The following is a 14940-nucleotide window of genomic DNA, read 5'->3' as shown; positions in this document are numbered from 1 at the left end:
ACTGTATAGGTGAGCAACATCGTATAACACAATGACAATATTTTGTGTGGTTAGTGGAATATACTAGAACTCCTAATTCTAGTAACAGTTACGTGTAATTTCTAACAAAAAAAATAATAGTAACTTGGTTGATATTGTATACGTTAAGAAACATTTATATCGTAAACAGTTTAAACATTTATTACAGTAATAGGACATTATATGAGAACAAAATTTAAAATAATGCATTTTTTAAATAAAAGGAAAACGGTATTGTACAATTGTTTTAAAACTCATGCTTCATAGATACATTTTACCATTACTGCAACACTTCTATATACAATGCATAATGTTACATAAACATAATCAAGGTACATTGATGCGCTTTAGTACTTTACAATGTGGCAATAACTAGTTCGATAGTTAATATCGACAGGTAATTTACATTAACCACTAAACAGTATGTGTACAAAATTACATTCAATATTATGTTTAGTGTTTTTTTACATATGTTTTGGCAGGAGATCGTGCTCCTTATTACTGGGACATTACAATTACCGTACACAATGGCAGTCCATGATACAAATTTATTGATCAAATTACTAATGTGCTCCCAACTCGGATAAGGACGCATTATTTGGAACGGAAATGTGAGTTAAGAAACATCACCTAAAAATATTAAAACTTGTAATTATAATTTAGTAAATCACAGCTAACCCTCAAAATCACCAGAACAGTGAAATATTTCTTGTTATACCTGAAGTAAATGATATTGTTAAGTATAAAAGTACTTCTAAGCCACATAATCCATCTAGTTGCTACTTGTATTGTTTTACATGCTTTATCTAAGAGTTCTTTAATATACATTACTCAAGTGTTTGTGGGATAAGCGAAAGAAAGAAAGAAAAGTAAATCTCAACAATTTATTCTGTTTCGATGCTCCGCTGCTCCATAACGGATTTTTAATTTGTTTTCTATATGGACGTCATTCCGAAGCCAAACACGAAACGTAATGTTTTCTGGCATTTCTGATGTAAATTTTCATAAACGTAAGAAAAGGAAATCTCCATAATTTCCTTTTCCTGTCACCTTCAAAAGTTATTCCCTAATCATATACTTTAGGAAACTTTAAAGGACTACTTTGGAGGAGCCTTCTTTCGTTTAAAACAACATTCATCAAAATTGGTTGACCAGTTTTTGGAAATCGGTCAACACCCATAAAAATGAAACATAGAAAAAAACTTTAATTATATAAACTAATTCTTTCTGAGGCCAGTTATATGTTTGAATTCTGCGTATGCTACGTTAACATTCGCTAATATAGGGTTGACTAGGAATAATATTAATCAACGGACAGTGATACTATATACTAAGTGATACTAAGAGCCAGGGCACTCTTACGGTATTTAACTGAACAGAATTTACTTGAGGGCAGGCATGGATTTCCAGAATTTATTTATTCCAGCTAGTTGTAATTCAGTGCGTCGTACACCTCAGTTCGTTTCTAGATATCCCGGATTTAGTGGCAACGAAACCTCTGACAAAGTTTTGAGAAACGGCTCAAAAAGTCACTTTATTCAGCTTGAACTTTCTTGTGGTATAAGCAAGTCATGTCCTTGATACAATTGAAGCACACGACTATAGTATGCTGCAGCTGAATAACCACAATGGTAGGCTATTATGTCGACTGGAACTTAACTTACACAACCCTTTTCACATCGAGGACGCAAGTTAGGGAAGGTCCTGAGGTAATGTGGAAGCTAGATCGAGCGAAACAATCGTAAACATGTATAAAACCTGACAAATTGACGAAACCGTATGCAGAAAACGATATATCTATATATGATCGTGTGTATATTGCTGACTATGAAATCCGAACCCATGTGTAAAATAATTTGATAGAAGGAAGTATCGAAGGACTTGACAGAATATAACGAAAGTCCTCACGAATCGACTGCAACCTTTGCCGGACTACTGCAACGTTCGTCCTCTGATCCTTTGACCCCAATATCAATAAAGTTCTCCCTTGGACTTAGAAGATTGCAAGAGTAGGACCTTTCTGTCAAAAGTAATCACCCACTCAGTCAAAGAACAAAGGGCACGATATTAAGACGGACCTGTCGGATCCTTAACCCTACATCGGGCGCTAAACGGAGTTTTCCTCCGTGTATTTTTTATTATTAAAAATAGTACTACTTTTCTGATGTTGGCAGTCGTTTCCCGCAGTGTACTTCACGAGCATCTTTTGGGGAAGCGAAACAATAGCCTCCCACTTATCTTTGTCAAAATCTGTCAGTATGTGGTCTACTTCCGTGCGAGACTGGACGATTCCTCCGTGAGCGCCCGATGTTGTGTTTGTAGTGCTTGGACGAAATCTTCGTGAGCGCCTTATTGTGTTTAGTTTTTATGGAGTAATAATCCGTGTGCGCCTAAATGTGTGAATTGTGATGGTTTCTTTTTATGTTTTACAATATATTTTATTTGAATTTTGTGAAATGGAGAATGAAGACAAGAGACTTGTCAGTACAGTACCCGTGTGCTAGAGAACATTTCAGTACTGTTTATGGAGTGAACATTGTCGTTATAAGAACCAAAAGGAACAAGTTTTGAAACTGTGTGTACTGTGTAAAAAAAAGTTTTAATATAGAATAAATTTTGATTTCAGAGTAATAATTGACATTACAATTGTATAATATCTCAAGAAATGAAGTAAGTTGTTTTTGTAAGAAGTTAAAAACCAATGTAATTTCCATATATTATTACACTAGGTTAAACATTTTTACAATTAATTGCATTATTCCTTAAAATTAATCATGTTGTTATTATACAATAACATTTGATTAAATTTTGAATTTCTTATTTGGAAAATTCATTACATAAGAATTAATTTTTATTTAATTTCTAAAAATAAATATATTACATTGTAATTAAATCAGTATGAATATTTAAACAAATAAAAACAGTTTAAACGAGTATGATATTCAATTTTGCTAACCTGGAGGAAACCTCCGTTAGCGCCTGATGGTGTTTCTAATTTTAAGCGCCCGATGGAGGGTTAATTATCCATATAACTATTTATATACTATGAAACTAAAACTCAAACCTGTCATTAGTATTTGTTTTAAATAAGAATAGCTTTTCTCTCGAATGTTTTGTTATACGAACAGGCTTTGAATAGAAACTCCTCATAATTTACTGTCCAAATAGTTGAACTTAATTATTTAAAAATTCTTGACACTTTTATCAAAATTAACTACGTAGTAAAAAATCTTTAAATGGTAATGATAGAAACTAAGTTGCATTCTATGAAACTTTAAGATCTGTAAAATGGAAAAAGGCAAGTTTAGACTGTACAGAACATAATGTAAGCGAATATTGATAGTTACCCCAGCTTCGGCTGTTCATTTGACATTCCATTTAAACTCTATATTAACATCTTCATTAAAACTTATTTTTTAGGAAGAATAAATATTTGTTGCTAAAATCAATTTTATTGCTTAATTAAGCAATTTGGCAAGAAACCCAATATAGGCATTAAAATGCTAATCATAAAATTCCTTATGAACTTAAACAAGGCCATTTTACATGTTATTTCTCTTATTACTGGGCACTACCGTACCAGGAACCACTTGCACACTTAAGGATTACAACACTTGAACACCACGAAGATTCTAGGTTTAAACTATACAATCAACCGTAGGAGGTTGACAAATACATTATTGAGAGGCCTAACGTTAGGGGAACCTATTTTTATCCAACCCACAGACAAGTTTGATCAATTCTTCGTCAGCATTGGGCAGAATGTCATAGCCCTCGTTGGGGTAGGCAGGCCTGCTAGTGGAACTTGGAGTGTGCCATATACACAAGTGCGTTGGGAACTTAGAATTCTTTATACATTTTAAACTAATCTAATTTTATCTAAGACCATGGATACACGGAAATGGATGAAAATACCGTATATTTTCCCCCATTGATCCTATATAATGACTATCTTTGTAGTATGTTACATGTACGTAGACGTTAATGTCCTGAATGTGTTCTAAGGGAAGGCATACGCCATGGTGATCCTGAAGACAGCCCTGGTCCATATCTTGAGACGCCTGCGAGTTAAATCACACACAAAATTGTCAGACATAGAGTACGAGCTGAGGACGATAATGTACAGCAAGACTCCGCTTCTGGTCACCTTCCAACCGCGATAGCAACGGTTTCATTTTAATCTGCTAAAGAGTATACGAGTTGAATAACTTTAATTATTAGTAACCATAGCATGAACCGTCATGAATGTTTTTTTTGTGTGCGTAAAAACCAACTATTAAATGTAGTGGTTAGTGTTCGCTGTTATGTATTTCTTTAATATTTTTACTGCAAAACGTAATTTTCTAACTCGAAGGCCATACTTTAATTAGTGATGATGTAATATGATGAAGCCCTTTAGTTTGTTAAACATAAGTAGACATATCAAGTACATATTATTTCAGAATTCATGGCTGAGAGATTCAAAACGTTAATACGATTTTGAATGAGTTTATTTTAGGTTTTGATGTATGAATAAATATACCTATAAGTCTCAAAAACCTAATTTGGTCAAAAATTGTGAACTTTTTTCTGTTTAGATTAAATTTTTATACAAGATATTTCAAATGTCATTGTTGAGTTTTATTTGTTCCCAATAAGAATATATATACCTCCAAGAAAATATAATACAAACAAAAACCAACTTCGATTAAAAAGCGTCTATTTTCGGCTCTTGTAATTTACTTTTTGTCTAAGATTTGTCGAGTGCTATAGAGATAGTTCAAATTTTTCTCCGTAAAGAAAATATATATCTTACGTACGACTGAAAAGGTTCCAAAAGATTCAGATACGACCGATTAAATTCACTTCGCTCTAATTTATTTATGACTTCACAGTTGAGTGTGTCTTATTGCACTGTCTAACAAAATGAACACGTACGTTTGTTTTAGAATCAGACTTAGATTTAATTTCGTTCTTTAGCTGGTGCTCTATGTAATATTAGTTTTTACCCTGATCAAGAAAATATGTGCATACGTAAGCTTAAAAAGACTAATTTAGTCCAAATGCATCTACTTCCGTCGCTTGTAATCTGCTTCTGTTATGAGAGGAAGAGAGTGCCATCCGTAAACTTTTCCTTTAATTTCAGTAAAACTATTTAGGAAGACAACCAATTTCCATGACCTAATGTGCAAAAATCATTCATAACTTTTTTAAAGGTGGGTTTCAGACACCGTTTAAATATTATTTTCCATCCATTATATGGTTTATTTTCACTAGTGAATTAAAAAATTAAAAATAGATAGTTACTTTGTCTTTGCAATCTGCATAACAAAACTGATTAAGTACTGTATCTAATAGTACTATAAATGTGAAAGAACCTGGTTTGTTTGCTTTGTTTTCACGGAAATAATCAACCGATTGTTTTGAAATTTTACGTGGACATATTTATGGGTCCTGGGATGAGTATAGGCCTGTTTATTTCGAAAATCCATCCGGGATACACCCCACCCGTTTTTAATTTGGCGAAAAATCCCATATTTGCCTCTAATTTGTGTAATATTAAATAAATGAGCCTGTAAAATGTAACCAACGGTTCTGTGTAAGCATTGTTTATTATTTGCAATTTCTTTAAATATATATTGAGTGAGAATGTGTAAGGAATAACCATTCTTTTGACGACTTTTCAACGATTACGTAAGTACTCATGTACCAAGGGAACCTTATAGTCAAAAAAATAAAAAAAGGAAATTTTAGTTTTATATATCTTTTGATTCTACATATATTTTCGAACACTTTGATATATAACATGTGTCATGTAACATGTAATAACAATGTGTATTTACACTTTAAAAAATATTTAAAGAATGCCCTACCGACCTATATTTTCCTTACCTCTCAAATCTCACTTAGCCATCGTGTCAGAACAACCCATGATTATATATAGTAATAATACTGTCAGTTATACCTTACATCTTTACTCTATGTAATGTTAACTTGGTCTATTCAAGCTTTATGCTTCACTAATCTGCTTCCTAAACTTATGGTATTGTTGATTCACTTAGTTTGGTTATGTTTGTTGTTGACATCAATCTTATACGTAGTGTTTTGTTAATTTGACTTTTAAAGTTGTGTTACAATGCCTAGAAATAAAAGGTTTGGCAAGAACAAGTTTAAAGGGAACCGATTTACTCTTGGTAAAGTCGCTATTAATAATAGTACCAGTTCAAACGACATTTTACTGTGAGTCAGAGCGTAGCCTAGGTACAACTGAGGAAACCTCAACTTCTACTCTGAACAATTCGGCCTCTAAAAGTAAATTGATGTATCTACCTATGTGTGGAGATGACAGTGAGTACTTACCCAGTAAAAATACAAAAATAAATTATATTTTAAATTTAGAAATTTTAAACAACCTATTTCTTTCTTAACAAAGTGTGTCGAGTGCAACAATCTTGTGTTACAAATCGTCGAAATCCCAGAAAGCCGTATGGGGCTTGCTGTACAACTATGATTGTTTTATAGTGCATGTGGCTATGAAAACTACTTTTACAGTAGCAGTAAAACTGAAAAGGGCTACTTTGATATTAACTTACGCTGTGTTTATGGATTCCGATCCATAGGTAAAGGGAAGGCTGCAGCGGATATGTTGTGCGCAGTCATGGATCTTCCAAAGCCACCCGGTAGGTTTAAGCTTTATAACGAAATTATTCATGAAGCTACTAAAGAAATAGCTGAGGCTACAATGACCCAAGCTACCCAAGAAGCTGTTTTAGAAAATAAAGGGGAGAAAGATATCGCAGGTGTATTTGACGGTACGTGGCAGAAGCGCGGCCACACATCCCTGAATGGTGTACTTTCCGTAACAAGTGTGGACACTGGGAAAGTTTTAGATGAAGTTGTTCTATTGAAATACTGCTCTTGTAATAAGAAAACTAAAACTAGTGAATCCCACCGATAAACATTTAGCAAAAACTATGACGGATCGAGCAGAGGCATGGAGATAGCAGCAGCAATTGAGGTTTTCAAGCGATCAGAAGACAAACGGGGTGTTACGTATATAAAATATCTAGGTGACTGTGTCAGCTCTGCTTCTTCATCTGTTGAGCAGGCCAAGCCATATGGTGATAGTATCCAAATCAGTAAGTTGGAGTGTATTGGATACGTCCAATAAATGATGGGTAGTCGTTTACGTAGATTGAAAACCAAACTACGAGGCCAAAAGTAAAATGATGGGAAACCTATTTCAGGACGTAGTAGGCTTACTGATGCAATTATTGACAGTATTCAAACATATTATAGTAAAGCAATCCGAGACAACCTTGAAAATGTTGATAAAATGAGAAAGGCGGTGTGGGCGATATATTTTCATCTCTTTTTCGACTGACAACTCTCCCCAGCACGAACTTTGTCCCAAAGGGTGAATCGTCATGGTGCAAATACCAAAAGTGCCTGTTTTCAGGTGAGAAATATACCTATAAAAATGCAGTGCCTTAGCCTATTATGCTGGAAATAAAACATATTTTTAAGGACCTTTCAAATACAAATTTATTTCTAAAATGTCTTCATGGCCGCACACAAAATCCAAACGAGTCATTTAATAACGCCATCTGGACCAGAATATCCAAAAACAGCTTTGTTGGAATAAAAACATTAAAAGTTGGAGTGTTAGATGCTATAATTGCATTTAACTGTGGTGCTCTGGGTAATGTGCAAGTTATTCAGAAACTATGTGGTAATGCTGGAGGAAATTGGGTAGTCGGCCTAACACAAATTGATCAAAATAGAGTTTTTAAATGCCAACAAAGCAGCCTTAGAATGCTTTAAAAATAAAAGAAATCTAAAACGAAATGCCAAAGAAAAATGGAAGATATGGAAGAAGAAAAACTGTTGTGTATGGTGCTGGACTCTTTTAGTGTATCAAAAGGACAAGTTTGCAGTTCTTGGCACCTTACGGAAGATCACTTTTCCTGACACTCAAGTACACTTTTTTCATCAACCTCTTTGGTTATCAGTCTGGATTTTGGTTCTGTTATGTATATCTGTGTGTCCTACAATGTTAACTAAAATTAAATTGTTAAAACTGTTAGAAATAAATTAAAAATAAATATTTATAAGCAATAAATTGAAAAGGTTAGTGGTTTTTTATTTTTATGTAATTTTTTTAACGTTATATTTACTTATAGTTAAGTAAACATTATTTAGAAAGATACAAATAAGCAATGTACAATGTTCTTGTTTTAAGGGTACCTAAACATTACATTTTTAACATGCGCAGTATAGGGACTACAAGGTTCCCTTAAAAATTTTCCTAGAAGATAAGATGGTCAGAAATTTACTCCGAAGACTCTATTTGTATCAATCGGAAAAAACTATGTTAGATTACATTTTTCTGGACCGTGGTTTTAAGCCAATGTAACAATTCCAGCTTTAGAAACTCTAAAATATGAAAAATACTTTTCAGTTTAAAACGAAACAAAAGCTAGTGTCGTTGTTGGTGGACTTAATAATTAAGACTTAATAATCTAAAAGACAATGATATTATTTAGCATTTACTATAAAATTAAAGACTGAAATTCAATCCAACTTGGTTAACTTTTGACAGAATTATGCTTCCCTTATTATATTTATAATTATATTTCCCTTATTTGATGATAGAGTGCTCCAACTACTTAGATTAAAGTCAAAAATCATGCAGAGATTCTATGTAAAATTGAAAATATATTAAAAAAGAATTAAAATTTGAATTAATAAAAATAAACTTAAGCACTGAATTTTTTGTTTCTGTTTTTGTGTATACTTTAAAGTACTTAGAAGAGTGTTGAAGCCGATTGGCATTAAAGAAGATGTGTGTATATATATATATATATATATATATATATATATATATATATATATATATACAATCCATGATAGAGTGTCATCAACAACTTACATTAAAGTCGAAAAGCATGGAGAGTTTCTATGTAAAATTGGAAATATAAAAAATAAGAATTACAAATCGAATTAGTAAAATAAAACACGAATAAAATAAACTTCCAAATACAATTAATAAACTATTTCATAGACATTTAAAAAGAAATTCTGGTAAATAAAAAATTAGAAACCAATTTAAGTTTTACAGTATGTAATGATTAATGTCATGCAAGATATTTCAATTTTGACAAGAAGTGCAAACTCTAATGTATAAATGTTGATATAATTGGACAACAATTTGAGAGAGTATCGTCAATAAATAGTTAAATATAAATAATATTCAAAGTTTTACCGCATGCATTCGTATAACGTTGGTAGAGAGAACAGAGGAGATGTGAATCATACCCCTTATATCATAAAATTTTTGCCGTTGCAATCACCTCCACGTGCAATCTTTTCCACATTGATAATACAGTAGATGATATATTGTGTTTATATATTCAATTAAATATTTAACGATCCGCATTAACATAGTGTACACGAAGATATGACGAACTTAGCGCTTTACAGCTCTGTTTCTGGATTGTAAATTCTATTCACCAGCTGAGTGCCTGGACCACCAACCATACTTACATGTTCGTGCGTAACAGCTAGCGGAGATCCTCCTCTACAAGTAAGTAGAGTGAACTTGCTCCCGCTTCAAGGGAGAACAAAGGATGCCAGCTGGCCACAGAGGTACAGCTTATTACTTTAATTCATCTTGTATTTAGCTCTCGATTGTGTTAATGGACTCATGTAGTACTACTACTCTATACGTATAGCGTGTAAGTGAAGGATTTATGACGAAAAATAAGTACATTAACGCCTAGCAGACAGTAGAGCTGTGAAGAGACAGACGGTAGGGTTGGGAGGGGCAGACAGTAGAGTTGGGAGGGGGCAGACAGTAGGGTTTGGAGGGGCAGAGAGTAGAGTTGGGAGGGGGCAGACAGTAGGGTTTGAATAGGCAGACAGTAGGGTTTGTAGGGGCAGACAGTAGAGTTGGGAGAGGGCAAACAGTAGGGGTGGGAGGGGCACACAGTAAGGTTGGGAGGAGGCAGACTGTAGGGTTGAGAGGGCAGACAGTAGGGCTGGGAGGGGGCAGACAGTAAGGTTGGGAAGGGCAGACAGTAGGGTTGAGAGGGGCAGACAGTAGGGTTGGGAGGAGTGACAGTAGGGTTTGGATGGGGCAGAGAGTAGGGTTGGGAGGGGCAGACAGTGGGGTTGTGAATAATTTTTTTTTAAATAGCGTACTCACATTGTTTATTTACCTGCTCATCATTAAAGGTCCATAACTCAGACTAAATTGACCAGTAACATTCGCTGTTGTAATATAAAAAAGATCGTACGCATACTGAACCAGAAAACCTAAGAAAATAAGGAAATTTTAGGATATACTTGTGCCTTATCTATGAGTCATGTACTTTTATACTATTTTCCCATAATCAGTGCAAAAATTTATCTTAAACCCACTAGTCAAATGTGAAAAAAAGTTTCATTGGAGACGTGTGTTGTGTAAATGAAATTTTCAGGAACATTTCCAGAAGTTCGTCCGAATTATTTATGAATAAAGATTTTATAGTAATTTGAATTGTAATGTACATTGAAAAATTACCAAAGTAAGATTACCGACCTTACAAAACACTATAAAATGTATTTTCTCTAGAGTATATTTTACATACCGAACTGAATGAAAACTTAAGTAGGCCAGCACGTGCATCGCTCGTATTTCAGTGTCATAGCTTGTACTAATTTTTCACTCTTTTAAACTTTTCCTTCACTATATTCATAATAATTCTGCATAAAATCCTAAGTCAAAGCAGCCAAAAGAAATTTTAAATTACAACTAGATATTTCAAGGTTGATAAAATTATAGAAACTCTTTCTTATACCTACTAAGAAGACGACCTCTTTTTCATGTAAATTATGTAATCAAGTTTTTAAACGTTATACATAACACATACCATAAGGAATGTGTACATCCACAAAGTTGTCAAAAATGGTGTTCACAAGTTGACAAGATATTCAAAGTATGAACTATTGATACGTGCAAAAAGAAACATTCTACTATTAGGAGTAGACGGAAGATTACATGTTTCACTAAAGGACCTTTACAAGGCAAAATCCTGCGTCAATATACTAATGAGAGAATATTTTTTAAAGTTCTTTACTTTCATATAACATAACAAGTTATCGTATAATATAAAATATGTCTGACAATTCCAAGTTTGCCATTGGCCAAATATTTATTACTTTTATTGAATTCTTTATCGTAGTTATAAAAATATTCTTAGTAGAAAATGTAATGAAATTCATAAAGAAGTGGGTAGGCTACGAGAATTTTTTTTTTCAAAAGTTAAAAAATGTATATATTATATGTAGAGTATTATTAAGAATTGAAGAACAAACATATCCTTTATATCAAAAAAAAACTAGTGTTAATTCACGTATGTGACTTAAAAGTACTGTACAAAATTAAATTTTAGTAATAATATTTAGTTTAAACTAGTAATTACATACCACTAGAACATTATAACTGCTTTATACCTTATATTAACGTTAGAAGTAGTTTTTAAAGCACACATACTCATTACTGCACATTTCACTTTACAATGGTGTGTTGAACACTATTTGTATAATATATTAAATCATTATAACTGGAGGCACTTTCAACATGTTGAGACATATATAGTGGCATAAAGTTAGCTAGATTAACATAAGCTCTTGTCAAATATGTAGACACATATACACTTATAATAGTCACAGTTATAATAAATGGCACAACTTTCATTACAGAATGCAGCAAATTTGAACGAAGCCCTGCTGGATGTCACGCTTATAAGTTGTATATTAATTCTTTGTAATTCCCCAGAGGCTTCACTCCTGGCAGGTTTATACCGTCCAGTTGAACCACATTTGGTACAGCAAAAACCGATGTGTCCCTGAAAACTGGGTAACCTCATGGCTGTCCAGGAGCGGCACATCACTAACATCAAAAGTCGAGGTTCTGGGCTCAAGGGTAATTCGTTATGTCTAGTCTACTGCCAGAGATAACTTTTTGAGTTTTTAGGGCTCGTTCACTAAGAGTCAAAGGTTCTTGGAAGCCATAAGAGTGTGCCACCCCTTGCATGCTTTGACAGGAGAGAGCTGGCTTTCCCATCTTGCGAGGGGACATGGACTTGAGATTAGTGTTCTAAATTCTTCCTCGTGAATCTCTACAGAAGGCGGCCCTTACCCCCAACATTAACCACCCAGAATATTCTGTCACTTTAGGAGCAGTGCAAAGGTCCTTATAGGACTAGGTGCAATTTTCTAAGCGTCTTTGTCCTAAGGGAAAAACAAGAAGTCGTTCTAACCAATCGAAATTTAACGATTTGAAGGACGAATAAGATAATGGACATTTTTCATCGTAAGTATTGATGTAATTTGTTATATTCTTCCACATTGTAAAGGTAGATAAAAATAAACTTGTTACTTTAATACATGTGCGATGATTCAACTTAAAATGGAGATATTAATTATTTAAACAAATTGAAACATTTCCTTATTTTGCGTGACAGTCCGCTGTTTAATTATTAGCTAATATTTAGGATACTCTGGACATCTAAGTCTGCCTATCTACTGTAGGGGCAACGAAGAGTGCAATTCGGCACAACACGTCATCTGCAATCTGTCACGGTGCGCTGTGACCACCACAGACCGCTGTAACAGTGTTTTGGTGTACAGACCTCAAACTAACGTAGTTAATTGTTCTTTGGCTGCTTCAAGGTCACGCGCCAAAAAACTCCTCCCTCAATTGTAGTATCTGGTCGTCCCTTGTGTAAAATCTGCATGCACTTTTAAGACTTTCATTCCTGTCTACCTTATAATCATTAAATAATGCAGTGAATATTTTGGTATTATACTTATATTATATAATGGCAATAAGTGTAGAATATTAAATCGCTTTACACTTTTAATCGTCAGTTATGAATATTTTTGCAAATATTATGAAAACGTATAATTTAATTAATTCAATGTGCTTTTTGTAGTATTCATATTGTTTGACACTTATATACATATTTAAAATTGTTATGCGTTCCTTCTTTTATAACAGTCTATCAAATACATCATAGTTACTCAAAGATGATTTTTAAAATAGAAACCTATAGCTGAAATATTTAGTCAAGATTATGTAGGAGGTCTTTTGAACTTGTTGTGGTTGTAAATCCACAACGGTTTAAAGTCATTCATTCGGAACATAACCTTCAATGGTCACGGTCTGGTACCGTGGATTCAGTAAAATTTAATATGTAATGATGATAATTTTATGACAAAAGAATATAAACTAATTGGTCCCTGGAATTCTTTCTCAGTCCAAATTCTTAATGGAAGCGAGAGTATTCATTATTCCTTATCCAAGTCCCATGAACGAGTCAACAGCCTCCTTTATGTTAAGGAATCCCAGCAAGTTTGGTTTTCCGTCGGAACCTAAAAGTCCTTTTGAACTGGCAGTTTCTCCTTATGATATTGGTTTTGATCAAACCTGAAACACATATGATAAAGATTTGAAAACTTAATACTATTAGTTAATAGAATGAGTACGCCACATCGTGTGTCCCCTAACAGGCTTTGCAGAATTTGCGTGCAAATAATCAAGTTTGTATACATTTACATTTCAACTGAGCGCAGAGGCAGACAAACAGTCATAAAGCAAATACATTTTACGTCCCCTGGCTTCTTAGAAGCGAGATACATACAAAAGTAAGAGTCTGGAGATTAAATATTTTTTGAGATAATTTATTCTGCAATGTTTACGTTATCATTGTGCTAGTCCATGGAGTAGCATACAAAGTTATATTACTTCCTTTTTCTACATATAAATGAAGCTACAAACCTAATTATAAGCCTAAATTTGCCTACTAAATAAGTGCCTAAGTAAATCTAAATGTGTCCACGTGACATCGTGTGGACAGACAAACAGGAAAAAGTTCGAAATTTTTCAGGCCTCTCGAGTGATAGGTTTTGCTAACGCTCCGCAAATTAAGTGAAACCTCTTGTGTACATTGTGGTTTAACACTTTACTTTACTCTTAAGGCCAAAAAATATAAAAGCCGCAAGCAATAATTTTTGGGTTTGCGCAGTCCATACTTTGAACACAATAATTTTAAGTTATAAGCTTAATTTGTATAGGTTTTATAATAATCCTACTGAAAAATCGATTAACTTCGAAGAAAATCTAACAGAAGATGCTCTGCAGTTTCGTGTTAATAGCTACAGATTGTACGGAAGTACTAGGATTAGCTATAAATACGAGTATAATATTCTCAACTGACAATGATTATTTAATAATTTTTCAACTGTCAGCAAAGAAAATGAAAAACAGAGTGTAAATGAAATAAATAGGATGAAAGAGATTTGTTGGTATATGCATTTATAGTTTATACACTGATTACATAGTCGGTCACACGACTCTTAAGCACATTTCTATTAGGTACATTTCTAATCTTCTTATTGTGGTTTTTACATGTAACATTCCCTATCTATGTATCATTATGATTACGGTCACAATTCTCAATGCAGCCTTATGAGACGTGGTAAGAACGTTCTATAAGTTAATGGAAAGTTAAGGCAGTTAGTTGGTGACGTCAATGGGATCGCAAGGGCAGGCCCAGGGTTTAAGCTCTTTTCTACGTAACCATTATAGACACCTTATGGGGTTTCCTCATCATCTTTTCCTGAGCGAACAATAAAATGGCATGGTACATGTAATTTTACATTTATTTATACAAATGTTTATGTACAAAATCCCAAGGAAACTTTGAATGCTGTGATTTGTTCATGATTACAGAATACTGTATTTGTCAGACTAGCAAACTATGAGCTTTTGTGTTTATAATGATGATTTGGAGTTTTGAACTTTAATAAAAAATGAGGATAGATAACCTGTGCTACAAGTACTATAATTTATGTAAATTAAAAGACAGCTTTAGTAATGAGTGAACTTGACATGAT

General features: G+C 33.5%; 2 protein-coding genes across 4 annotated transcripts in view; both read left to right on the top strand.

Moving 5' to 3' along the window:
- The window catches only part of LOC124365958 (cytochrome P450 4c21-like), a 124665-nt gene extending 120060 nt beyond the window's left edge, over window positions 1-4605 (top strand). Inside the window, exon 7 of the mRNA XM_046822108.1 lies at window positions 4024-4605. Within this exon, the coding sequence (XP_046678064.1) occupies window positions 4024-4181 (158 nt within the window). The 3' untranslated portion in view covers window positions 4182-4605. The remainder of the gene's footprint in view (window positions 1-4023) is intronic.
- Window positions 4606-9414: 4809 nt separating this feature from the next.
- The window catches only part of LOC124365955 (cytochrome P450 4c21-like), a 36096-nt gene continuing 30570 nt past the window's right edge, over window positions 9415-14940 (top strand). For 2 of the 3 annotated variants that reach the window (XM_046822106.1, XM_046822104.1), the window contains exon 1: window positions 9415-9583. The gene's annotated coding sequence lies outside the window, so the exon portion shown is untranslated. Of the gene's footprint in view, window positions 9646-14940 lie in introns of all 3 variants that reach the window. The other variant, XM_046822105.1, reaches the window with a different exon arrangement.

This window comes from Homalodisca vitripennis, chromosome 7 (assembly GCF_021130785.1).
Source record: "Homalodisca vitripennis isolate AUS2020 chromosome 7, UT_GWSS_2.1, whole genome shotgun sequence".
Taxonomy (NCBI): Eukaryota; Metazoa; Arthropoda; class Insecta; order Hemiptera; family Cicadellidae; genus Homalodisca; species Homalodisca vitripennis.
The sequence above is the reverse complement of the archived record's forward strand: the minus strand, read 5'-3'. Positions and strand labels throughout refer to the sequence as shown.